The 26200-nt window shown below is 37.0% G+C and overlaps 1 protein-coding gene across 6 annotated transcripts in view; it reads right to left on the bottom strand.

Annotated features, from left to right (window-relative positions):
- Positions 1 to 7721: 7721 nt before the first annotated feature.
- The window catches only part of ELAVL2 (ELAV like RNA binding protein 2), a 140789-nt gene continuing 122310 nt past the window's right edge, over positions 7722 to 26200 (bottom strand). For 5 of the 6 annotated variants that reach the window (XM_041760475.1, XM_041760479.1, XM_041760476.1 and 2 more), the window contains 4 exons: positions 22822 to 22975; positions 18918 to 19143; positions 11092 to 11130; positions 7722 to 10497 (listed from right to left, as the gene is read on the bottom strand). In XM_041760475.1, coding sequence (XP_041616409.1) covers positions 10167 to 10497; positions 11092 to 11130; positions 18918 to 19143; positions 22822 to 22975 — 750 coding nt within the window. In that variant the 3' untranslated portion in view covers positions 7722 to 10166. The remainder of the gene's footprint in view (positions 10498 to 11091; positions 11131 to 18917; positions 19144 to 22821; positions 22976 to 26200) is intronic. The other variant, XM_041760477.1, reaches the window with a different exon arrangement.

Genomic DNA, 26200 nt, shown 5'->3' with positions numbered 1-26200 from the left:
TACCGAAACCCTCCAATATTTCCCAATTTTTTTCCCAAGATGAAAAAATATATCCTGATTCTATTCTGAGTAGCCACTATAAACTAGTCTTGGGCATTAAAACTATCTCAAGCAGCCTTTAAAATAAAGAGTTCATCAACCTGCTTCAACTCAGTATGCTGGCAGTAAAATACACAAAATACGTATTTTCTTTTTTGTACAAAAGTAAATGGCTACAGTAAAATAAGTAAGTGGCTGGCTACCCACTAACTCTGAGACTATCTATTCTTCTGTAAAATGGGAACAATAAAGAATTCCCTGCCTCACAAGTTACTATGACATTCAAATGTCAAAATGTATATAAAAGTATATTGTGAATCATAAAAGCAGTAATATTATTAAGTATGTACACACGTATATCCTCAAGTATCAAAACTATATTCAAAGGCAAAGACACAATAAAAACGTGAAATCCACAAACCCTTTATATGAGCTGCTGTTTCTGGAAGTGTCAGGCATTAAACTGGAGCCAAAATTATCTACAAAGTCATTCTTTGCTAAAGATACAAATCTGAGGCACCAGACTATTCTGTGAGTCTCTTTCTCACACTTATACATGCAGATTATCCCCCCAAAGGCCCCAACAAATCAAGAGCAACAAACAAGGAGTAAAAAGCAAAGGACACATTACTGAGAAAACAGCATGATGCTTTGGGATGAACCCTATTCAGGTTTGCAGAGGGAGGACTAAGAGAGAAAGGAATGGGATAGGTTCTTTCTCCATGCAGCAGACACAGCCAACCCGGCTTCCACAAAGCAAGGTGGTTAAGTGACTCTGATCAGTACAGCATGCTGACGATCCCACTGTACATCTGATTTGGCTCAGGATCACCCAATCGAATTTACTAACACAGTAGACTCCAGAAGAATCATCCATTAAAAACATTCCAAATACAGACTCTAAATGTGCATAAGGCCTTTTGTGATCTCCGCTGGAGCTTATAGTATCTAACAGCTGCAACTGTGACTGTTCTAGCTAATTGCTCTCAGCAACAAAAATAAACAATCGCTCCAGGAAGAAGACTGTACCCGCCAAATATTAATGAATTTTTTAAGAGTCAGAAATCTCAAATCTTGGTTCTAAAAGCCCTGCTACTGGTGGAAAAAAAAAAAAAGCCATCTCCAAGAACAAACAGGGTTGAGGCAGCCCAGACAAAAAGTCCTTATTTTGTATTTAATCCTCCCCAACACTTCTGCACCCACCCCCCCCCAAAAAAAAAGGAAAAAGGAAAAGTGCCTTGTGTCTGGAAGAATTTAAGCAATCTGAGATATTTTAACTCATGTATAACTTTTTAACATATGGGGGAAAAGAGTCGTACTGATTGGAGCTATTTTTAAAGTGCAGCTCTACCGTAAAAATAGACATTTACTCATAAGGATGCTTGAATAGAGAACAAGCCCAATCTACGTCTCATTGTTAAGAAAGGGGTGAAAAAAGGCTGCTGTGCTTTCTGGAGAGCCGTTTATGGTCCGCCTGTGATGTCACGGCAGGATCCAGGTGCACTCTAACAAGCATCTTTCAGCCTCCTCAATCCTTTGAAAAGTGCTCTTCTACCATCAGCTACTTCTCTGAGCACAAGCAATAAGGAGCTAGTATTTACTCAGACCCTTGCAGAGGGAAGATCACCGCAATCAGAGATGCATGGAAGGAGAAAGCGACATTACTCACCCACAATTAGGTGCTTCATCATCGTCTCTGCATCCAGCATTTCCTTTTGCTAAGGAAAGAAAGGACAGAAGCAGGTGACTTATCAGTACTCTGGGACATCTATTTGTCCTCTGTCCGTAAGAAGTAACTTCATAGTTCTCTCCTACCCAGACCCCCAGCTGCTTAGTTGAAGCTCACAACTACATACCTGCCATAGATAGTGGCAAGCAGGCATTCAGGCGTCTCCACAACCTGATGCTGGACCTCAATTATTCTTTAGCCTGAAGCAATGGAGTTGTAATGGGAAACCATGTAGAAACACAGAATTTTGTACCTCCCTGAGAAAACGTCAGCGGCAATCGATAAAATAAAAACCAGGCAACACTTCTCATGTACCATGTCTCAAACCAAAATCAGAATGCATTAGCTTATGTCTGCTAAAAAAATTTTCTCCATTCATATGGAACGAAAAAAAAAATGGATGTCTTGTGTCTGGAGCACAAGACATCCTTATCAAAAGAAAACCAAAAACCAAATTTGAATGTTTAAAAATTTCATTAAAGAGATTAGACATATAATCATGACTTTAAAAGTACCAGAGAAAAACAGTATTCAAAGATCTTTTTCAGAAGACTGAGTTAATTCTGATTTGTGCTTGTGCTTTTTGTACTTTATAATTTTTCCACAGGGACTGTGTTATTATTGATTGAAATTATTCACAGGGATTAAAATAGTATCAGGTGCTTCATAATAAAATACTAAAATAATACCAAGTGCTTCATAATAAAATACGTGTATTTGCCTATGTTCAACTTCTACATGCCATATATGTCTCCTGAGGATTTAAGAAATCTGATCCCATAAAAGGACGTAGTTTATAAAAGTTAGTTCCACGTGTGTTTTAGTAACACTCAGTGATAGTGAAGGGCAAAGAAGCAAGAGTTAGGAGGGCTGGGTTCAAGTGCCAAGTCTCATATTAGTAAAAGAACCTTTGAGAACCTTAACGTCTCTGGGACGGACTCACACATCTGCTGAACAAGACCCCTGAAGTGTCTTCTGGCTCAAAAGCAGAGAAAAACTAGACATAAATTAAATGTGAAGCCCAGAGGCATAGCACAGCTACTGGTACAGAGCAGGTGCTCAATGTATATTTAATGAAAGAATCACCAAAAGAGAAGTTTTAAAAAATATCTAAAACAGAGCATCCCAACCTGTGTGCCACAATGTGCTGCCACGTCACAAAGGGGTAACAGGTGCATGAGGATACTGATCTGCTCAGGACTACAGATTATCATACAAAACTGTTTGTAAAGCACAACTTTTTAAAGTATACTACCATTACACACAAAAAAACATTTTTATTTGGATATGTTTACGATCAACTTATAAAAAATTCTGAGCTTCCTTAAGAAAGACAGCATATGTGTCTTTATCACCTGATACTCAAGCCATTTAATCTATAAACAGCATGAGTAGCAATTTACTTGTATGTATGGGTATAAAACAAGCACTTCTCTAAGAGTAACTTCTGAAAAACAGAATACTTTCAACATATACTTGGGTACATATGGAGAACACACAACAGCCATTCTCAAAAGAGAAAATTATCTTAAAGAATATTTAAGTAATACAGTAGCAACTGCAATGTGTGGCTTGACATTTATAGCAACAGCTACTTATCCTTTTAGATGGTAACTTGGGAATTTTTTGGTGTAAAAACCCTGCATTATTTCATGCAATTATTAAACCTGGCAAACTCACAAAACCTATTTTTTTTTGAAAAAGGAAAAGATCTGGAACATGTCTATAAACATATGGAGGGGGGTTACTTTCAATGAGGTGCTTATCGATACTTCCCAAGTGGCAGCTTTTCCCTCGGCATCCATCAAATAAAAGCCCTGCATCTTTTGGAAACCGATCACTATATTTATGGGTCATAACCTTCCCTTCTCCCATCTCACCTCAGTCACTTGACCTTTGTTGCATCTGCAGTACAATCCACAGAATAAAGCTACCTTGCCAAATGCACTTCATTCCAAAGGACGGGTCACTCATACAGGAGCTGCCAGTTTCTTCAAATCTGCAAGGAAGTCCATGGTAGGGCAGATGGCTTCTGAAACTGTCCAGGGAGGATTCTCGGAAGGAGTGCACAATGAGAATCAGAGTTAGAGATGGCATGTGGCTGCCTGCAATCTGTAGGTCAGAGGGGCCTTCAGAATAAATAAATAAGCTCCACCCCCACCAAGGGCCACTTAAATGATCTGCCTTTCTTTCTTGTGGTTCTTCACTGAAAGGGAAGGTGTGGCTATCAACTGAGTTCCAAAAAAAAAAAAAAAACCATGACGGTAAAAAGCTGTCAAAACCTCATCTTGGAAATGCTTGAGGAACATTTGGATTTTACAATGTTCCCCTTATCCTCTATGAATGTGATTCTTGTGCAATATGGGTTAAGAAAAAAATAAACTACAGTCCAACATTAAGAGTCTAATGGGTACTATGGCCCTAGAAATAGTATAAACACTGTAGAAAGATCACTTTACCACCTAAAATCATTGAGTTTGAAAGGTATATATGCTGAGAAATATATTAGTCCAGTGCTCTGGGAAGATTACTGGGGAGATTTTGTAGGGGGGTTTGTTCTGGTTTCACGTACACTGAACCACATGCTCCAAATAAATGTCTCGCTTAAAAGGAGGCAGCAACTTCTCAGCAACTCCAAAAATTACATATAACCAACCTATCATAGCAGGTGTATTTAATGTTACAAGAGAAATATGGGCAAAGGAACAAAGTTTTGATGATTCGATACTTTGTATTTCATTATGGACTCAGATATCTGACTTATCTGAAATTTATATAGTTCTAGACATAAAAATGTTTAATGAACTCATAAGTCTATATTGAATGACTCCATTGCCCAGAAAATACTACAAGTAGACAGAAGCTTACCCACATGTCTTTGATCAGTATTCTCTTCTTGAATTCCTCCCCCAATGTCTTTCAAATGCCACTTAATGCCCCAGCTCAATTGCTACCACTGTGTGGTTTCCCATTCCCACCCAACTTATCCTTCCATCACACACACACACACACACACACACACACACACACACACACCCTTCCTCTTTTTTTTTTTTTTTTAATGTACTTTGTGCACAGCACTCTTGATCTTCTTTCTACTGTATAGTTACTTGTAGATGTGGACAAGTCTTCTGGAGCACAAGACAGACTTTATGAGAACAGAGAAGCATATGGCACCCAAACACTTCTGTCTGCCCCTCTGAGACACTGTATGCTGTGGGGATTCATGCTTGGTTGCCAGAAGGTTTTTGAAAACATAACATCCATAAAGTATTTCTGGGGGTTAGTATGAACTACTCCATCTTAACCTGCATCTTTAGTTACTTAAACTAAAAGTAATATTAAGATTGAATTTGAGACCCTAAGATTGTGACATATCTTAATTCAAAGTAGAATAATACCAGTTGGCGTACTTTTAATATTCAGGGTATTTTACCATATTAGTGCTTTGTAAATTGTTGTCCCTATATTATACTCACAGAGGACAAAAACATTTAGGCAAATTCTTCCATCAACCCAACTACTCAGATAAACAGTGTATTACTGTATATAATTACTTTTATTTTGCTTCAGAAAGGATATGGACAACTTAATGCATAAGATCACTTTGAGATTCACTAAATGATACTAATGTCAAATTAAAAATTACACAAATGAGGGACACCTAGATGTTTCAGTGGTGGAATATCTGCCTTTGGCTCACGTCGGGATCCTGACTTTCCCCGGAATTAAGTCCTGCATCGGGCTCCCTGCAGGGAGCCTGCATCTTCCTCTGCCTATGTCTCTGCCTCTCTGTGACTCTCATGAATAAATAAATAAAATCTTTTTTAAAAATTTACACAAATGAGCTAATAATCAAATCTAAGAAAGGAAAAGTGGAATACATAAGGGGAAAGCAGGTTCAGTTTCACAAATTGTAACTGGGCTTATAAAAACCATAGCAAGTTAATTTGAAACCTGCTCTGGGCTCTCATAGCACTTACGATATTGCAGTCCTGGCCTTGTGGCTTATCTGTCCTCCCTTCTAGGTTACAGCTTCCAAGAAGGTAAGAGCCACATCTTGCTAATTTTTATAGACTGGGAGCACAACACAGAATACACAGATAACCAAAACCTATACTGAACAACCAAAATAACTTATTTCTATAAAACAGAATTCTGGAGAGGTTAATTTCAGTAACCCTACATCAACAGGCGGCCTGTATTAATGGTATAGATGTTTTAGCCCTTCCAACTTAAAGGAAATTGAGCCTCCTTCTGGGAATTTTCAGAGAAAGAATACAAAGAATAGTAGAGAAAAATGAACCATTCACTGCAACGACTAAAACTATAAATGCTCTTCAAACAATAATCATGATTTTAGCAATACTTCAATTTTCTTCTCTTTGAGATTCCAATATGGTAACAGATACAAAGGCTCAAAACCAAGGCCACTTAAAAATATCTCCTTATAAAAAATGTATGCTTATTGTTCTGGAAATGTATTAAAATTTCAACACACTTATTGTTAAAACACATGCATTTTCTTATTTCCAGGTAACCCTCTGAGTAGGATGTTATAAGCTATGTTTTTTATCTTCTTATAAAGTAATAAGGGTAGGACACTTAGTCTTTTTTTTTTTTTAATTTAAACAGAAAGGCTAAACTGCTAACACTTACTCAAATCAAACTAAAATAATGTAAAATGATGGTAAGATTAAAAAATTTACGTTGGCAACCCTAACACTGAATTGGAATACTCTAGATGATTTGCAAGTTAAGGGGAGATAGGATTCTAAGGAAAAATAAAAACATCTCTCCTCAAGTATACCAATAGTCTCATCAACCTCCTTTCCTGAGAATTTTTCCACTATCTATTCAGATATAAAAGAATAGCTGACATGCAAACCAGTCAAAATATGGATAAGCATGCAAGAGGAGAGGAGAGAGGTGAGGAGAGGATGTTCCAATTTCACAAAATTAGAGTATTAGATTCATATAATAAAGAAAGGGGTATGGAGATTTGAGATTAATTGCATGTTAGAAGAAAAGGAATTGTCTTGTCACTCAGCTACACTCTTGACTGCTAAGTTGTGAATTCAGGACAATTGCTTTTAGAATGGCTTTTTACCACACAAAAAAAAGAAAGAAGAAAGAAAAGAAAGGAAAGAAAAAAGAAAGAAAAGAAAGGAAAGAAAAGAAAGAAAAGAAAGAAAAACACACCTGACAGATACAATCAAATTTTAAAAAGCCATTTACATGGTACTTTGTTAAGGGGGGAAAAAAGGAAATGAAGTATTTCATTCTTATATCAAATTTTCTTCAGTTTGCATAAAAGATCAGCAAGAAGCATTTTTCTTCCTCCACAGAAGTGGTAGGTGTGTGTAATGAGAACCAAACATGTATGTGCAACACAGGGTGGGTGTGGACACGTGCTACCCACATCAGCCTTAACCTAATGAAAATGGAGTTTCTGATTTCAGAGAAGAGTCTCTTGACAATCTGGCACTAAATCTCACAGACCAGCAGTTAATCCAATGGGTGAATTAAACTTTGCTGGCAGAAGCAGAGTAAGATCTCTTCCTTCCATGTGGCTTTTCTTTAGCTCAAGTGAATTGTGAGGACAATTCCCATTTGTTTAAAAAAAAAAAAAAAAAGAATTGATGATTATTAAATCAGCACAACAGAATGTCGTCAGCATCCAATGACCCAAACTTTATAACTAGCAGATGAATGCACGTATTCCCATAAAAATTACTCATTCAGTAATATTTGAAAGCTATCAGATGTGTCATTCAAAAAAAAATTTTTTGCACATTCTACTTCAATTAATATGCAGTTGGAATTCTTACTGTAGATAACACTGCCTTCAACTGAAGCTCTGAGAGAACCTCTTAGCTCAAGAGGGTAAGTTCGTGAGCCTGAGCCCAGGAGCCCCCAAAATGCGTATAAAGACCTACTCACCACACTGTTCTTTCCCTTCAACTTTGTTTATTGATGTACTGAACATGAAAAAGTACAAAGAATCCAAACACAAAAGAAAACATGTACAGCCTCTTAAATACTCAACAGAATATATTTTCTATTCCAACAGATGTGAATTAAGTCATACTGTACAACTTCAAATAAATACCAGCCTTACATTTTATTAAGTGCTCTGATAAACACTGTAAAGTGAAGCACAATTTGCATGCCCTCTCATCAATGCCTTGGTTTGCTACAGTAGTATAGGAAAGAAGCATGTAGCTGCTGTTTTCCCATGAGGGAAACCTTATTTTTTTTTTTAAGTATATACATGTATTTTGTTTTTTAGTTTTTTTTTTTTTTAAACGCAGAAGGTTAACTCTGACAATCTAAATGCACCTAAGGATATGAGAAAGTGCTAAGCCAATTGATTTCTGAATAGCATTGAGTGGGTCAGCATGGAAACTCGCTTATTCACTTTAGCACGCGCCTCACAGTATATGTACTGTACTATACTGAAAAATTTTATAACTACAGTTTTAAATAATAAAAAATAAAACTCAACGCAACCGCAAAGATAATGTACAACTATGTTATGCATAGCACATTGCCTGTTCTAAGGGGAAGCATGTGAGCATCTCAGTTTATACAAAAAGCAGGACGTAACTATATAGTTCTCAGTGCATCCTGATGAAGGCATTTTTGCCTTCAGCTTTTTTGAAAATTTATTATAAGCTAGATGCTAATCAGAAAATATTTTGTATTTTTTAAAATTTCTTTCATACATGGTAAAGACTTATTTTATTATTTCCCCAAATAGTGGTTTAAGCATCATACAAAGTTAAATTTCAGTAGCATACAGATATTTATGATTTTTGTATGAAAAATGTAAGGAAATTTGTTCAAAACCTATGGTTATACTCATTTTTTTTACCACAAACATATTTATAAACAAAAATGTAGCATCACCATAAACAGCTGAAGCTAGACTATCTACAGACAAAATTAGCAACAAATCTGATGCACTGTAAATTCAAGTCCTCAGGACAACAAAAGTGAGTAAGCAAGACCTCAAGTAACAATGTTAATGCCATTTACAAAGGAAAAAACTGATACAAAAACATTCAAAACCTGAACATCACTTGGCATGTAAGGGAAAAAAAAAATCAAATTAGCTGAAAGGTTCATAAACACAAGGTCTTATTTACATTACACAAAGCTCAGGTGTTAGCCTTGAACGTAACTTTCAAAATACCTTCAAATATATCCAACTCAGATCACTTTTGCCGATTTGCTGCAGTACAAATCATGTGCAACATCTTTTTTCCTTAAGACAAAACAATTCTTCAAACAATACTGCAAGTACATCACTAAACACCATGAGCTCTATCTGAAGGGATTTCTTTAGGAAGAACAGATTTTTTTTTCCCCCATCTCTTGGTAATTTAAATTTCTTGCCTGCTCTTATATATCTTTTGTAAATTTTTTTTTGTTTCAAAATCACAAATCAATGTGAGCCACCTATCACATAATAACCAGGATGATCAGACGCTCCACTGGTGATTACAAAAACGAAACCAGCAGTGTTTCCCCCATTGATTCTACTCCTCTCATACAAAGATCTCAAAAGTAGTATTTTCTACATCATAAATCTTTCTAAATTTTCCAACCGCTGCAAATTTCCTGGTAAATTTTAAAAGCTCACTAGGTGTCATATGAAGAGATTTCTCAAAGTATTCAAGTCAAAATATTTGTTCCAGGACCAGTAAAAAGTTTCTCCAAATTTTCTTTTTTATAAAAATAGATGCTTTTTTTAAACCCACATCAAAGAGGCTCTTATCTCTTTGGCAAGGTACTGCTTTACGAAAAGTTCTCCAGTATTCTTACAATAAGCGTTTATAATGTAGCCCCCCCCTTCCCCAACCCAAATCATAATTACAAAATAAATACTGTTTTTAACTTCATAAATAAAAATGTAAACTTCAAAATACTTTTCTTAGACATAACAGCAATGCTTTAAATGTAAACCAAACACAAAGCTAATCAGAAAAAGAAATAAAAGGGGGAAAAAAAGACACAACCAACTGAAGAATTACAACACAAAGCCTCAATATTTACTCACAGGTTCAAGGCAGTTATGTAAAAAGAAAAGAAATGTCTTCCCTTAGCTGAAACACTTTAAAAGGTCCACCTTCTTCAAAGAAGGCAATAGAATGCAATGTGACAGGTAAAAACCCTGTACCTCTTGTCCATATTCAAACATAAAAGATATTTAAGAAGTTTTAATTCAAATACTAGCAATAAAAAATCTCACATATTTCTTAGGATGCTAAGTAGTCGTTTTATCCCCATCTCAACACTGACTTACAAAGACATTTACTAATGTATAAAGTTTCTCTTAACTTGCCTTTGTTGTATAGTTTTCATATATAAATGGACTGAGGACAAGAGCTCATTAGGCTTTGTGCGTTTTGTTTGTCTTAAAGGAGACCTGCAGTACTCTGTCTCCCAGACGGTATCCATTGAGGCTAGCTATCGCCATGGCGGCCTCATCATAGTTTGTCATAGTCACAAATCCAAAACCTTTGCATTTATTGGTGTTAAAGTCACGGATGACCTTCACGTTGGTGACAGCTCCAAAAGGCCCAAACATTTGCCACAGGATACTCTCATCTGCGTCAGGAGCCAGGTTGTACACAAAAATACACCACCCTGTTCCTGGGTGCCCAGGGATATTAATTCCAGCCAAACTGGTCATTCCATCAATGGTCATTGGAGAAAACCTACTAAACAAAATAGGAAACACACATGCACACACACACATATGCACACACACACACAAACACACACAAATAGAAACAGAGGTTGGTTACAGTAATGGACTATTTCTTTTCCCCTCCCATCCCAAGAGTTTCAGTAACCCCCTCCCCTCCAACAGATACATACAACTATCTGATGTTTCAACCAAGGTCTGTGTGTGGCTTGCAGTGACATGCTATATTGACAAGGTATTAATAAATTATGAAATGGACATTATATGCTGTATTGAATAATATGACCCACTATAGCAAAGAAATATATTTAGAATATATTTACAAGTGGCTTTGTGAATTAATAAGCAGGATTAGGGGGAGGGTACCAACACATACATACACATGCTATAACGTCGCAATGCAATATAAAACAAATGGGGTTTTGTAAGACCAGGTGGCATCCAGTGGTATAAAAACACTTGAGTCAACCGTGCTTCAAAATGCAGCTTTTCATTAAGTTACACATGCAAAAGAAAACTGAACAAACTTATGAAGGGTGTCACTCCCCAAATCAAAGAAACTAATCAATTATGGGAAGGGATGAGTATCATGAACCTCTATCATTACCTCTTTACTCCATAAGCCATATTGAGCAGATTGTCCAACCTGCAAAACATACATTTAGCAAACTTCAGTTTTTAATTTTCCCCTTGATGTTCAAGAAAGCTGGATTTGTTACTGCCATCTTCCAAGGGGATATTTGTATGTTAATTCTATGTGAAATCTCAAAAGACCCATATGTGGGTCTTTTCATATTCCTGAGAGAATGAGTACCCATTGCCATTAAGACGTTCTTCTGATGGATAGTTTATGGTTACAGCGATCAGTGACATACAGGGGAAATTTAGGTGGTTGTTTGAGGAAAACACTCAGAGAGGAAATGTGGAGGCTAAGGAACAGTTTTTCTTTGGGTTCTCACCTATTGCTAGGTAAATTCTAGGTGCTCCACATGCACCTTCATGTACTTTATAGTACTGTGAAAGAAAGAAAAGAAAGAAAAAACAGAAAACAAAGAAAGAAAAAAGAAAAAAGAAAGAAAACCAGATTCAAATGGAGTCACCTGTGCTGAGCCCCATGTCAGCAAACCAAGACTTAGTTTCTAACCTAATAGGAGGTTCAAGAATTCAAACTTTAACCAATCTATAAGTACCTGGTCAGCCCTAGCAACATATTCTGCCTGTAAAGACCCCTAACTCTTCCCCCAAAGGAAGGTGACCTTGCCTGAAACAATCCACTCTTTGTTAGAAATGGCCCTTTTCCTGCTCCCTTCTGCCCATAAAAGCCTTCTTTTTGTACAGCTTCTTGGAGCTCCATTCTATTTCTTAGGTGAAATGCTGCCTGATTCATGAATTGTAGAATAAAGCCAACTTGATGTTCAAAGTTATTCAGCTGAATTTTGCTTTTTAACCATTAAGTTTTATAATTCTATTGACTGCTGATAACTCCAAGGCACACAGATTAAGTGACTTGCCAAAGACCACAGGGCTCATAAAAGTGGTGACACCAATATTCCATAAATTACCCTTCAACCTCTCAATTCTGAAGGACTTTCATTTCTTACAAAATGATGTATTATAGTCATGGAAAGAACCTTACAGATAGTATCAACTCAATCTGCCATTTCTCCATGTGTTCAACTAAGGTCCAGAGAAAGACAAAAGACTCCTTGCTTCTGCAAGCAACAGGGCAAAGAGTTCAGAGCAACAGGGCAGAGTTCAGACCCTGAGACTGATACTTATTCTGACTATACTACAGGAAGTGTAGCTCTGTTCAAGGTGGAAGAAGCCAGGTAGAAACAAACCAACCAACTTGAGCTTCTCTTAAAATTTCTAAAACAAAGGGCTGGGGTGGGTAGGTACCCTTTAAAACTCTCCATCCTTTTCCCATTTCAAAAGTTAAGTTGATTTTATAATACTTGATTCTTCTTGCTTTGTCAGTGTCAAAAGAGATGATTCTGACGTTCCAAATTTCCATAATGTATACCAATTAATTACATGTGTTTAGAAGAAGTAAGTATCTTAATTCACTGTAGACAAAACCACCCTCAACTGCCACAATGTTCAACACTCTCCAAGTGAGACCCTGAGGCAGGGGGAACAATTTTTTTTTCTTTCAACACCTATGAAAGGTAAGTCTGAAAAATGTTTCAATGTTATTGTCTAACTTGTGGCCTCAAGTAAGGCTAGGGCACACAAGAGAAAGCAATTGCTTCTAGTTTTATAAAAGCCAAAAAACATCTCTTTCTGGTCTTTTAGAATTGGAAAAAGAATCTTCACACATTCCTATTCCCAATCACCTCTGGGCATTCTGTGTTTTGTAAAAATGGAAAGAAATAACTGAGCTGATGTAATGCAAAGTGTAAAGAAACAAAACAAATCACAATGACAAAGGATCCTCATCTGTATGTGTCTTTCTTGTCCCAAAACCCTCTCAGGAGCAGGGACATGTTCATTCCCCATTATGCCACTAAGCATAAAGCACAGGCCTAGATCACTGCAGGTTCATAATAACTGTTGACAAAGCAATAAGGTTACAAATACTATCCTTAACTATTTAGTCCAGAATGAAAATTATCAGGAGGGCTGGTTGGGGAGCCTGTTCGCACATGCAAGGAGAAAGCACGTGGGTGGAAAAAGTACACAGGTAGAAGAGCTTTGTTTTCTGCAGAGGCATTAAGTCAAAGATGTCATGCCTTTCTACTCCAAAAGAAAGGCCACAAATCAGAAATAAAAATGCATACAACCTAATATCACCAACCTTACAGTAATCTGATACAGATAATATCCTACAATTACTGGAAGGATCAATAGAGAATGAATTTGGCATATGACACCTGTAGAAAAGAATGGCCAATTAAAGTCTCCTTCCAAAGTGCTGAAGGGCTCAGATGCAAGACACCTTATCAATTCATTCAAAATAGTTACACCATCTCTGCCCAGGTAGGGACTGTCACACTCTGCCACCATCAGCTTAGTATACCAACCAGAAGTCCAGAGATGGAATCTCCTAAGCAAGTTTTCAGTATTTTCAAGACAGGATGGAAACCAAAACTACCCCAGAAGTGAATTACATGTGTTAGGGAGAGACACTTCATTCACCATTCTACATCCAAAGATTCTCCAGGCAGGGGGCCTACGACTTTTATACTAAGATCTCTGAGGACCCACTCAGTGGGTCTCGTATTTGCCCCACCTATGAAATCCTACCATACACTGTGATCCTGACCACTGATTTCTTTACTCAGTACACATTTTCAGAAAAAAAATTCAGTCTTTTGGAACTTAAGCCACGTTATCTGTCTAAACTTCCCATCTGCCACCACCATCTCCTTCCTCTCTCCCACATCACCCCCATCCCATTATCAAGGAGAGCAAGGAGGAGCATGGGACCTAAGAAACAGGATGAGACAGTGCTAAAGACTCCAGCCTGCATGCAGTTGGGCCTAGCAGTTTTCCTTACTCTCTTGGTGCCACACATTCATGTTTCTCAGGGGAGCTAGAAAAAAGCAGTGGGTGCTCCATGTGGACACTATGTACCTCAAATCTTGTAGCTGTTGGAAAACTATAAACTAAGCATCTTATCTTGTAATTGCCTAGCTTACAATATGCTCAGACATAGGACCACTGTTACTCTCCAGAATTAAACATTTTTGCTGGGTGTGTCCAGAGCTCAAGGACAGTCATCTTTTTATATGTGGTCATTTAAAAATAGAAAGCCGGGGATCCCTGGGTGGCGCAGCGGTTTGGCGCCTGCCTTTGGCCCGGGGCGCGATCCTGGAGACCCGGGATCGAATCCCACATCGGGCTCCCGGTGCATGGAGCCTGCTTCTCCCTCTGCCTGTGTCTCTGCTTCTCTCTCTCTCACTGTGTGCCTATCATAAATAAATAAAATTTAAAAAAAAAAAAAATTTTAAAAATAGAAAGCCAGTATTTAATGGAGACCAAGTTAGCAGTCTCCAGAATGATCCAGGGAGGTGTGAATGATCATGTACTACAGTATGGCAAGAAAATATTAAAGAGTCCATTAAAAAGATACTTTTAACTTTAAAAATATTCTTTATTCAAATTTAATGGATGCACTGCCCCCTGTATTCTCACTCAGTATCACTTATTCTCCTGAGGAAGACTGGGAAGTCCTCAAAGGGACAGTGACACTCTTCCCCCTGTTTTGTAGCTTGGATATAATCCACTTTACAAATGACACATTAAGTGGATTTAGAGGATTAGAAAGGGAAACCTAGCTATAATTAAAATAACCCTCAAAGAAGAGATAGCTTCATAAAGATTTTTATAAAAATCATCATCATCACAGTCAGGATGACCCAAATAAACAAAAATGGGGAAAGCTAATTATTTCTCCTCTCCCTAGTAAAGTACACTATGAGGTTAGATACAAAATAATCCAACAGGAAGTACAAAATTATCAAGGTAATTTTATGAATCTTGCTTTAAAGATATAGGATTTATTAAGATACAGGATAAATGAAATGTAAAGCTAGTCAACATGATAATAAAAGCAAGGCATTTAATATATTTCTTTCATCTTTACCTGTATTTTCTATGTTTGATTAGCATTTATGAGTTAATGAATAGCACAAGCCCATGTTCACATAATTTATGAAAAAATATATACTGAAGATACATGTACAAACATTTTTCTGTTAACAGGAATACAACTCAGACTAGGCAATATTTTGAACAGAACCATGTATTAGAGCATTCCCATTCCAAAGTTAGAGGTCTACAAAAAGATAACACCTTAGTTTCCAAGAAATTTAGCTGACAGACTGTAGGGAGGCGAACATGCAAGTAGAAGGGGAAATGTGAAGTCAATTAAAGTAATACAAAAATATAAAGAGAGATCACTAATAATAGGTAAGAAAGTGAAACTCTGAACTCTACAAATAATGGTTCTCAAAACTTCTCCAAAGTACTGGCCAAGATGTGCTCTGAAGTTAAACTGCAAGATCATCAACTTATCCCTTATTCCATTAGATGGTGTCATCTATTCTCTAAGAGAAAAAAAAAAAATTATTCAAGAGGACTGACACCAGCTTCTTCCAAAAGGAAATTATCATGGTGCAACCAGCACATGCCTTCAACACAATGTAAAAATGGATTTAAAAGGCTCCTTTAAAAATGCATAAAAGCTTATAGAAGCAGGCACACAGGCAACATTAGACTAGATCACACTCAATAAAATTAAAGCTGCTCCATAAGAAAAGAGATGAAAAATTTGGCTAAAAGCTTAATTCTGACACCATGTCCCAAAAATGTACTTAAAGGGCTTGAATTATACTATCCATCCAAATAAGGATGGTTTTATTTTGAAAACTGTAGTCAATTAAGTGAGCATATTAGATCAGCAGTGCTCATGTTAAAATAATTATATGCACGGATTGAGAGTCATAAATTTCATGAGCCTACTTTTAAACTTTACCCTTAATGCATGGGTTCTACTTTTTTTTTTAACCTTAAAAGATCTAGTGCATTTCATGAATATTAAAAATATCCTTGGCTATTATTATATTTATAACTTGTAATCTCTAATCTCTTTCAACTCTCAAGGTACTATGACAACATAAAAAACACAGTGAGAAATGTTCTAAGTGTCTGCTGGAAAGTGACAAATTGAAGGCTAAGAGCATTTGGACACAGATGTTAGGGACAAAATATTTCTGTAATGATCTAGACTTGAATGAGAGAAGAGCAAAATACCAACAAAACAAGCAAGTCCTTAATTCAACAGTCTTTATGAAGAGAAAGGAGATTCAACCTTTCAAAAGAAGGAAGGAGGGAAAAAATGAAGGTAAATGACAATCAAGTTTCTAAAATATTAAAGAAAAGGAACCAAACATATATCAGGTTAAACCTGAACTCTGGGAATAAAGGCTCCCAATTTCTTCTAACACTCAGTCTAGACCAAGCACTTTCACTGGGCTCAAAAACTAGTTCATTACTTATTATCTACACAGAGATTATGGAAGGAAAGAACAGAGGGCAGTCGATACAAGAGTTAGGAATCTGAAAGAACAATAAAAATCTTCCCCATTTTCTGAAACCAAGTTTCCCTTACAACAGACAATTCTTATTCCCCTGTTTTCAGAATTTCTTTTTCTAAGAGTCAAGGAAAGAAGACTTTCAAGTTAATAGCATATGGAACAAAAAGATAAAAGCAAAGGATGGGCAGAAAGGTATTTAGAAATGATATTAAATTTGAGCATCAGAACATTCTGGAAAGCTTTCCAAACCACAAGTCTGAAGCACGGAGAATGTACGGAGTGGGCTGGGTGGGGCTGTGTGCAAACACAGCAGTTTCCAGTTTTGTCTTTGAGTCTCCTGAGTGCCTCACCATTGCAATGATCAGGTATTCTCCTGCAGATCCTGTCACCTTAGACCTGTGGTCCCGTATCTCGCTCACCATTCAGGCCAGACTCTCAGAACAAAGTTTAACTTAATGACTACCATAAAATGAAACCAGAGTTTACACCAGAAAACACTAGAATTAATGAACAATTTAAAATGAGCACAGCTTTCAACATGAAAAATTTTTATTTTCACAGGGTTGAAATCAACCAATGTCTCAAAGAACCTTCTTCCATGTAAACACAAAAGTCTTTTCTAGATTCCAAGAGCTCTAAACTGGATAGGCTGTCCAGGAAACAACTCTAAAATTCCCTCAAGTTTGTGCAAAATTTGCAGAAAATATTATTCACTTTAAGATATCACACAGGAAACCAATAATAGGCAGAGCCTAAAATAAACAGTTTTATGAGATTTCTTTCTCCACAAGCTGCTCCAATCCATCTCTCCCTGCAGTCATGGCTACCATCTACCGTGGTCAAAGGCAGCAGTGTTACCTGACAATGCTTTAAAAAAAAAAAAAAAAAAAGGCAAAGTTTAAAGCAGAGCGTGAACACAGGCTCAATCAACTGGGTAACCCAGTTATCCAGTTTCAAATGGATCCTTTTGACAGTATCACCTCTTCTCCCAAGGCAAAAGCTATCCTAAGTAGGAACAGAACACAGTGTTTATGGCGAATTTCTTTCTCACACCTCAGGTGACACAATTTTTTTTTTTTAAAGCAGGTATCTGACCGATTTAGCACTCTAAATATCCCAATGAAAAAAATGCATGTGATTTAAGCTCAAAAACGTAACTGCTCATTAAGCTACATTTCTGATCCTATTTTTGGTAATTAACTATTCTACCCCTGCAAGGAAAGAAAGAAAACTGATATGCACTTGGGATTAAAAAAAAAAAAAATAGCATGGGGTTAGATGGATGGAATTATGGCTGCAGTATACCATATGGCCAAAAAGGATATTAAAAAATGTTCTGGAAAAACAACCTTGGTAGCTTTGCTTATGAAACCGAAGTTCTTTGTGCCGTGTTTAAGGTCTTAAAGTCACTGTTCTCACATGAAGATTAGAGAGGTTTTTAAAACAACAGTTGATTTGATTGTTACCCCACGTCTAAAATAAAACTTGAAAAATTGAAATATTTATGCTGTCTACAAGATAGAATGTCTTCTTTGGACTAAAGATGCATAGTCATTCTATGGACTATACAGGGGTCTGAACACTACCACCCACAGGCCAAATCCACACTGCCATCTGTTTCTGTATAGCCTAGGATTGAAGGATGGCTTTTACATTTTTAAGAGTTGTTTAAAAAAAAAAAAAGATATATAAGCAACAGAGACCATGACCCCCGAAGCCTAAAAGATTTACTATCTGGCCTTTTATAGAGGAGGTTGGCCAGTGAACCCTTAAACAACAAGATATAAAAATTTTAAAAGAGGAGAGGAATCCATTTGTAGAAACTTAATGTTTTCACATAGGTTACATATTCTTGGTGGTGTACATATTATAAAACAAAGTAACTAAAAGTGCTTGACCTAAAAGCTGAAATACAAGAAGAAAATCTTACCAAGAAAAAAACTAGATAGGGGAAATGAGAAGCACTGGAAACAGAAAGAACCCAGCAATCTGTCGGTCAGGGTTTTTCAACCTTGCAGAACTATTGTTTGAAGCTAGATGATTTGCTGCTGTTGGGGACTATACTGTACACTGTAGGATGTTTAGAAGCATTCTTGACCTCTAACCACCAGATGCCAGTAGCAAACCCCACCCAAGTTTGCCCACATAAATGTCTCCAGATGCTGCCAAATGTCCCAAGGAGCAAAATTACTCCCCAGTTGAGAACAACTGCTATAGCTTATTGTCCTTTTTTGTTACCACCTTCCATATTAGCAAAAGACACTAGGTTTTCTTTGTGGCCATAAGAAAAAGAAAACAACAGTAAGAGCAAACCAGAATCCTGTCAATAAAAGTACTGCATAGTGAACCTCAGATTCTTAGTAGCTGGGTGCAAGAACCAGACCAGACTTACCTAAAACGCTGTGCCTGCTGAGCTAGTGGTCCTGGATACCTTCTGTTTGGAGACTGGTACAGCTGGGAAAGGATGGCCTGATTGGTTTTTTGGCTTGGATTATTAGCAAACTTTACAGTGATTGGCTCTGTGGCACCAGGAGGTTTCTGGCCATTTAGGCCTTTGATAGCTTCTTCTGCCTCAATCCGCTTGTCAAATCGAATAAACCCTACACCCCTTGATATGCCTATTGGTAGATGTGGGTAAGGATTTGGGAAAGAGGGAGTGGAAGGAGAGGGAGGGAGAGAAGAAAAGGATAAATTAATTTTTCCTTCTCAAAAACATGTTTTCACCCACATATAACATCTGCCACAAATCAGAGGAGGAAAGTCTTACCTTACCTTAGTAGCAATTCAGTCTAGATCACAATTTTATATATTTTTAAATGCATAAAGTCATCTATACAATCTGAATATCCATTACTACATGCCTACCAACAAGCCAAGACAAACAGAAAGCACTCAGGATGTCCACATTCTCCATACCTGCCATCTTCATGCTCTCTCATATACAACCTTGCCTTTAATAATGTGAACAACAGCATGCCTGAGTTCTAGTTCTCAAATTATGCTATCAGATAAGCAGCTCACAAATGAAGGGCACAGCAGCTTCCTTTCTTATAAGAAGAGAACAAGGCATTTGGATAAAAAATGCTAAAAAGCTGTGCTAAAAATACATCACAGTGGTTGAAAGAGATTTCAGCTAAATTTTTAAATAATAAAGTTCTACTTAACAATATTACATAGGATACTGGCCCTCTAAGAAAAATGTCTGAAGAGGCTTCTCTGATTCCCTGAAACTCTCCCACTGCTTTTAACTAGCTATACTTTATGAGAGAAGCAATATTATAAGGCGAAAAGGGGATCAAAGAGGACCTATATTTTTAAAACAAAGAAAATAGAAATAAAGCCTCAAAGCTTTCTAGCTCTAGCAGTGTTACTCCTATGGTAATGCCATCTTCTGTCTCATGCTCTCCCCACTCTGAGACACAAAAAAGGAAAGCAGAGGGATGGCCAAATACCTGCCCAGCTAAAAACCCCATCCATTTTATTTCATTAGCTTAAATGGGCTGGTTGAGGTAGCCATGGCTGGCCATCCAGAGAAACAATTGTAGAGAAACACTTTCTTGGCAAGCAAATTGGTACCAGCCATACCAGCTTGGGACTAGTAGCTAGAGAAGTCTAGATGATTCAGAGTATGTCAATGAAGAACAGAATAAGAGGTTATTGAGAGAGAGAGGCTGAGAAAATGTACTTAGACCATCAGGACTTATAGGAACTTTAAAAAGGAATGAAGTTCTACTTGCTTTGTAATTAACACTGTGTAAGTTCAATAGCTTAGAATGTTATTTTAAGGTGGAGAGGCATTTCTTCCATATACATTTATCTCAGGCCTTTCCTATTTAAGTTGTATCAGTTGTACATTATTACCACCTGATGGCTGAATAACAAAATTGCAGGATTTTCCATTTCAGGTAAAGTGAATAGTTTCACCCTGAAAATTTTAAGTATAAAGAAAAAATAATATGGTGAAATGATAGTAAATATATCCTTTTAGTTATCCACTAATATGAAGAATTAATAACCACTAGAACTTAACTATTCCACGGGGAAAGCATTTGATTAACAGACTGAGTCACTTAAACCTGAGGTACTCTAATCTGAGTATGCATAATAACCCAAAGCAGGGCACCTGGGTGGCTTAGTCAGTTAAGTGTTCAACTGTTAGTTTCGGCTTAGGTCATGTCTCATGAGATCAAGTACTCAGTGGGGAGTCTGCTTGAGATTCTTTCCCTATGCCCCTCCACTCACTTGTATGCTCGTACTCTTGCATGCCTGCGTGAGTGCTCTCTCTTTCTCTCTCTCTGAAATAAATCAATCTTAAAAAAAAAAAATGAATAACCCAATGGCTTGGTACAACACCCACCTTCAGAGTTAAAAAGATGGGCTTTCTATACTAGAGGTGAAATCTACTTCTCTATCCACCAAGTTCTCACTAAGAATGACGAATTAAGAGGCACCTGGGTGGCTAAGTCCATTAAGCAGTTAAGCATTTGCCTTCAGCTCAGACCATGATCCCAGGGTCCTGAGATCGAGCCCCACATTAGGCTCCCTGCTAAGTGGGGAGTCTGCTTCTCCCTCTCCCTCTGCTACTCCTCCTACTTGTACTTACTCACTCTCTCTCTCAAATTTAAATGATGAATTAAAAAGCATGAATGATATGAACCCAAAAAATGGCATTTCTGTTGCTTTAAACAAATTTATCTGGATTGCTAAACCTGATTTCTTCTATTTAACTGATCATCAGTCTGTGTGATATAGCAGAGTGACAGAATGTACAAGGAAAATTATAAATGCAGCTATGACGAAAAGACCATATTTTTACATTCCTTCCATAGACTACATTTTCTTCATACAACAAAACCTATAGCCATTTGCCCAAGCATGTATATGAAGGTAGGTATCTCTCTACCCAGAATTCTAACAGTGATGCCTCTTATGCAGTGAAGCCAATTAACAGCACTGAGGAGAACACGGGCTGCTTCTGTTCAAACTGAGATCAACTAAACTGATTTTCACCTGAAAACTTAAAAACTTGGCCTGATTTTATTTTATTTTTTTTTTTGATTTTATTTTATTTTTTTTTTTGATTTTAATCTGTAGTTAATCTACTGCTTTAAAAAAAAAAAAAGATTAGAGCAGAAATAAATGATATTGAAACCCAAAAAACAAAAAACAAGAGAACAGATCAATGAAACCAGGAGCTGCTTCTTTGAAAAGATCAACAAAATTGATAAACCTCTAGCCAGATACACCAACACAAAAGAGAGGACTCAAAATCAGAAATGAAAGAGGAGAAAATAATGGTCACCCACAGAAATACCAAGGATTGTAAGACATTATCCACTGCTTCCTTTAGAAAGGAAATAGACACTGTAATATATGATACATCTCCTCTGGTGGTATGAGAGAGAGAGAAAAATGAAAAAAACAGGGAAATTGAGAGGAAAGGAAACACACAAAAAAATTAAAGCAAAACCTATGTTTTCCCCAGAACCCACAAAATCTTAATGTGACTGCTTGAGTACACGGCATTATGGTTGATTTTCCCCTCCTTACCATGTTTCTCTGTTTTCAGTATGTTTTTAAAAAGAATAGCATTGTTTTCATAACAGAAAATTACAATTTATTCTTAAAATCCATAATCAAACCTGTACTGCTAGCTTTTTAGCTTTTCTTTAAAAGCTTTGGTAGGAAAAAAAAAAAAAAAAAGCTTTGGCAGAAGAGCTCCCTTATAAACTTTTAATAAACCTATCTGTCTTCTGATTTTCATTTGGTCAAAAGTTCTACCAGGAATTAAATAAAATTTTAACATTCAAATTTCAAACTCTTACACATGCCCATGTAACACAGCATGGACCTGGAAACCATCCTGAACAGCCAGTGCAGACACACCGTTATCCTCCCTTAGAGAACTAGGTACATACTGCTGCATTAAACTACATTTTTATACAAAAAACAAGACTATTTAGTAGGAGGAGCACTTTATGAAGAGGATTGGGGCTTTTATTCATGCAGCAGCTTGGAAATGAGGATTATATCATCTACAAATTTATTACATGCCATAAAACAGACTTCCAACCTGCCCCTTCGGGGTGGAAATGACTCAAGCTGGCTTACTCCACTCCACAATCTATTTTTATCCATGCATATTTATGAACAATTCCAGCAGAAAATTGCATTTTCTGGTCCACATATACCTTTGATGTGTTCTAGAGGCAAGACTGCTGTATGGAAAGGCAGAGTATTTCACAATCTGCCACTCAGAAATTGTAAAAGATTGTCTAAACCAGATGCCTACTTACCAGTGACCTGGTCAACAAGAATACGAGAAGTAATGATGCGTCCATATTGTGAAAAAAGCTGTTCCAACTCCTTCTGGGTCATTGTTTTCGGAAGTCCACTGACGTACAAATTTGCATCTCTGATAGAAGCTGAACTTGGGCGAGCATAGGAAACCTAGGAAAGGAAAATGAAATTAAGCATATACACATCCTCTGTTACCTGCCTTCAGAAACTCAAAGACTATCTAAAGTTAGTTAGCACCTTTTCCATACAGAGCACATAACAAACAACGAAGTTAAAGCAAGTCTGGCGTTAACAGTTTTACTCATTTCTGGAGAAATGCTCAACAAATGAGAAATGTCACACCCCCAGAGAGGGAAAAGAGAGAATATTTAGCCCTAGGTTTGCAGGTTTTTAAAACAAACTACATAACACAGTAATACTCGTGGTAATAGTTTGTCCTCAATGGGGCCAACCCCCTAAACTAGAAATGTAGGCTTAAAGACTCTAAATAGTTAAGCTTAATAGTTAAGCTTAAAGACTCTAAATCCAACCAACATATTTTTGTGACCTGTTTTTGAGCCTCTCCCATCTCTGTAGGTGGTGGTACAAAGTTTCCAAAAAGTCACACTATTTAATCAGTAAGTACACCTTTTTGATTCATTGCCAAAATAACTTTCTATCATCCCAAAACTCTCAGAAATTTAAAATATGTGCATGAGCTATATCCCTTGTTACTCATCTTCTTTTAGTACACAAGTCTCTGTAACATTGATTTTTCCAAAAGATCTTAGGTCCCTTTATTGGTTCTACCTACCATTTTATGTATCCTTTCAAAATGCTTCCTCTCTTTAAGATATAATGTCCAAAATTCTAGAAGGATGGAAGACAAAGTAAGTCTGCCTGTATTTGTTTGTAATCAACATTCTTCATGTAACCTCCATGCCTTAAGGAATTACATCTCTTTCTTATCACTGATATCCTCAATACCTTGGCATGTGATAGATGCCTGTATATTTGCTGAGTAAAACCCATTTAATACCCCACTGATCCTGTGGTCCACAGCAACCACTAGACCAAGGATTTAAGGGACAGTTCATGCAGTCATTGAGAGCATGCCCAAATTATAATCTACAGCTCTTTGCCTACAACTATCTCTGCCAATTTTTAGATAACTCTAAATCTCATGTGCTATTCCTAACCACATTCCCTCTCGTTTAATTCTGAGCTTTTCTGGGCTAAGTCCAAGAACTTCACAATATTACCCCCCCCCCCACCTTTCAGATCATTCATAAAAATGGCAATGGGTCTAACTTAGATCAATTTGTTCAGGGATCATAACACGGTAACTTCTGCTTGCTACTTTTATCTACTAGTATCCATCTTTAATCTAGTCCACTGTTCACTGCAACAACAACAAAAACATCTTTTCCATTTAAACAAGCTTTTGGTATTTTCAAATATTTTCTCCATGGTTTACATTATGTCCACAGTGTTATCACCTTTTTATTTTTGGCTTTTCAGAAAAAGTTAGTCAGGTTTTATACTACTTTAAGAAAGTCTTGTTATCTTTCATCCCTGCCCCACTCATGTTAACATTTAATACTCTTAACCTTTATTCAACAAATTTGCTCATTAACAAGTGAAAATATACCTATTTGTCCAAAGACTATATCTGAGTCACGTGAGGATTGTCCTGTCTTAGAGACACAAGGAATTTGGAAGAGTGGTGGAGAGCAGATACTTTATTCACATGTGCTTTCTGTCTATGCCTAAACACTTAAGAAGAATGAAAGTTGGGAAACTTCAATGTAAGTGAAAAATAAGAAATGAAAGAAAATTTCTAGTGATCATCAAAATAATTCAAGTGAAATCTAGTCTTAGGACTGCTATAAACTGAAAACACAAAGCAAATGAATTACATACATACTCAGTGGTATAGAAAAATGAATACCCAATTTCTTTCCTAAAGCACAATTCTCAATTATCAGGGTAAGCTAAAAATCTCACCACTTCAATTCTTGCTTTCAGCGGCAGGGAACTCTTAGCAAGTTAGCAGTTAGTCTGCCCTGGATCACGTGATTGAAGTGCTCCCCTTACGAAGAGCCACCTCCCACAGGCAACAGAGTAAGCATCTGTACATTCTCAAAGTCGCAAGGCTCCCTTCTCAGGGAGGATGAAGCAAGCCATGGAGCAGGTGGCCACTCCATGAGTTTAAGCAAGGCATGAGATAGTGTAATATGGTTATAGGTGACAGCTCTCTAACCAGAGTGCCTGGACTCAAAACTATATTCAATTCATTGAAGGCTCTGTGAACTTGCATAAATTATTTAAGTCTATTACCACATAACTGTACATTCTTTGTATGGTTACTAGGATTAATAAAATAATTTCTAATCTACACAAAACTTTTAGCATAGAACCTAAAACCTAGCTGACTATAAATACTATTTACTGCTACATGCATCTGAGAATATAGGTAAAGACACAGACCATTAAAGCTGAGAGTAACCTGAGTCCATTACAGTGTTCCAGAATAATTTACTCATGCAGTGACATTTACTGCTCTGTTCATTTCAGAGGAGTGTGGGTGGAGTGTTTTAAAAGTTATCCTAAAATATATTTAGGAAAACCGATTTATATTTAGTGCTTATATAAAAGCTTTGAAAACATACTTGGGTCAGTTATGTTATCTGTTTTTTTTTCTTCAATGTCTAGTCTTAGGTTTACATTGGTCCTTTAACTCTCAGCCTGTACTGACAATATTTTATTTTCTATATTCTTGATGCTCTAGCATCGGGAGCCATTTATCCTGGAGAGACTGCCCCTCCCAAGGATAGCTATTTCTTGGATAGTAAATGACTCCCCTGTGAGCATGTCTTTGATATATATAAATAACCAACCCAGAGCCCACAGCCATAACTCCTTTATCAAATTCTCACACACCAAGCCTATTTTCCCTTTCCTAATCCTAGGGCCAGATGCCTGACAACTAGGAATCCCAATCCCAAGTCAAGCTAGAGTCCTCCAAAATTATTCAAATTAGCCAATGCTAAACTTAATCAGCACACCTACCCTGCCTCACCCTTTCCTTCCCACTAGCAACTCCAACAAAAGCTCTGAACCATGCTCCACCTCCTCTCTGCCTCTTGACTATCCCTGATGCTTCCCCATGTGGCCCTACAAGTCATGTTGCACCCTATTTCCAAAGAACTGTAATTATAAACTTCTACTTTCATAATGATAATTTCCGTATCTATTTGTCCTACCATACCTTATTAAAACAAACCCTAGGTATATTTTTAGAACGCAGCTACATTAAAAGAGCTCCAAGAACCAATAATAAGCCTCCTCAAGACTTATTTTTCAGTAATTTTGTAAAAGAACTGGTTCCCATCA

The sequence above is a fragment of the Vulpes lagopus genome, chromosome 7, assembly GCF_018345385.1.
Source record: "Vulpes lagopus strain Blue_001 chromosome 7, ASM1834538v1, whole genome shotgun sequence".
In the NCBI taxonomy this organism is placed as follows: Eukaryota; Metazoa; Chordata; class Mammalia; order Carnivora; family Canidae; genus Vulpes; species Vulpes lagopus.
The sequence above is the reverse complement of the archived record's forward strand: the minus strand, read 5'-3'. Positions and strand labels throughout refer to the sequence as shown.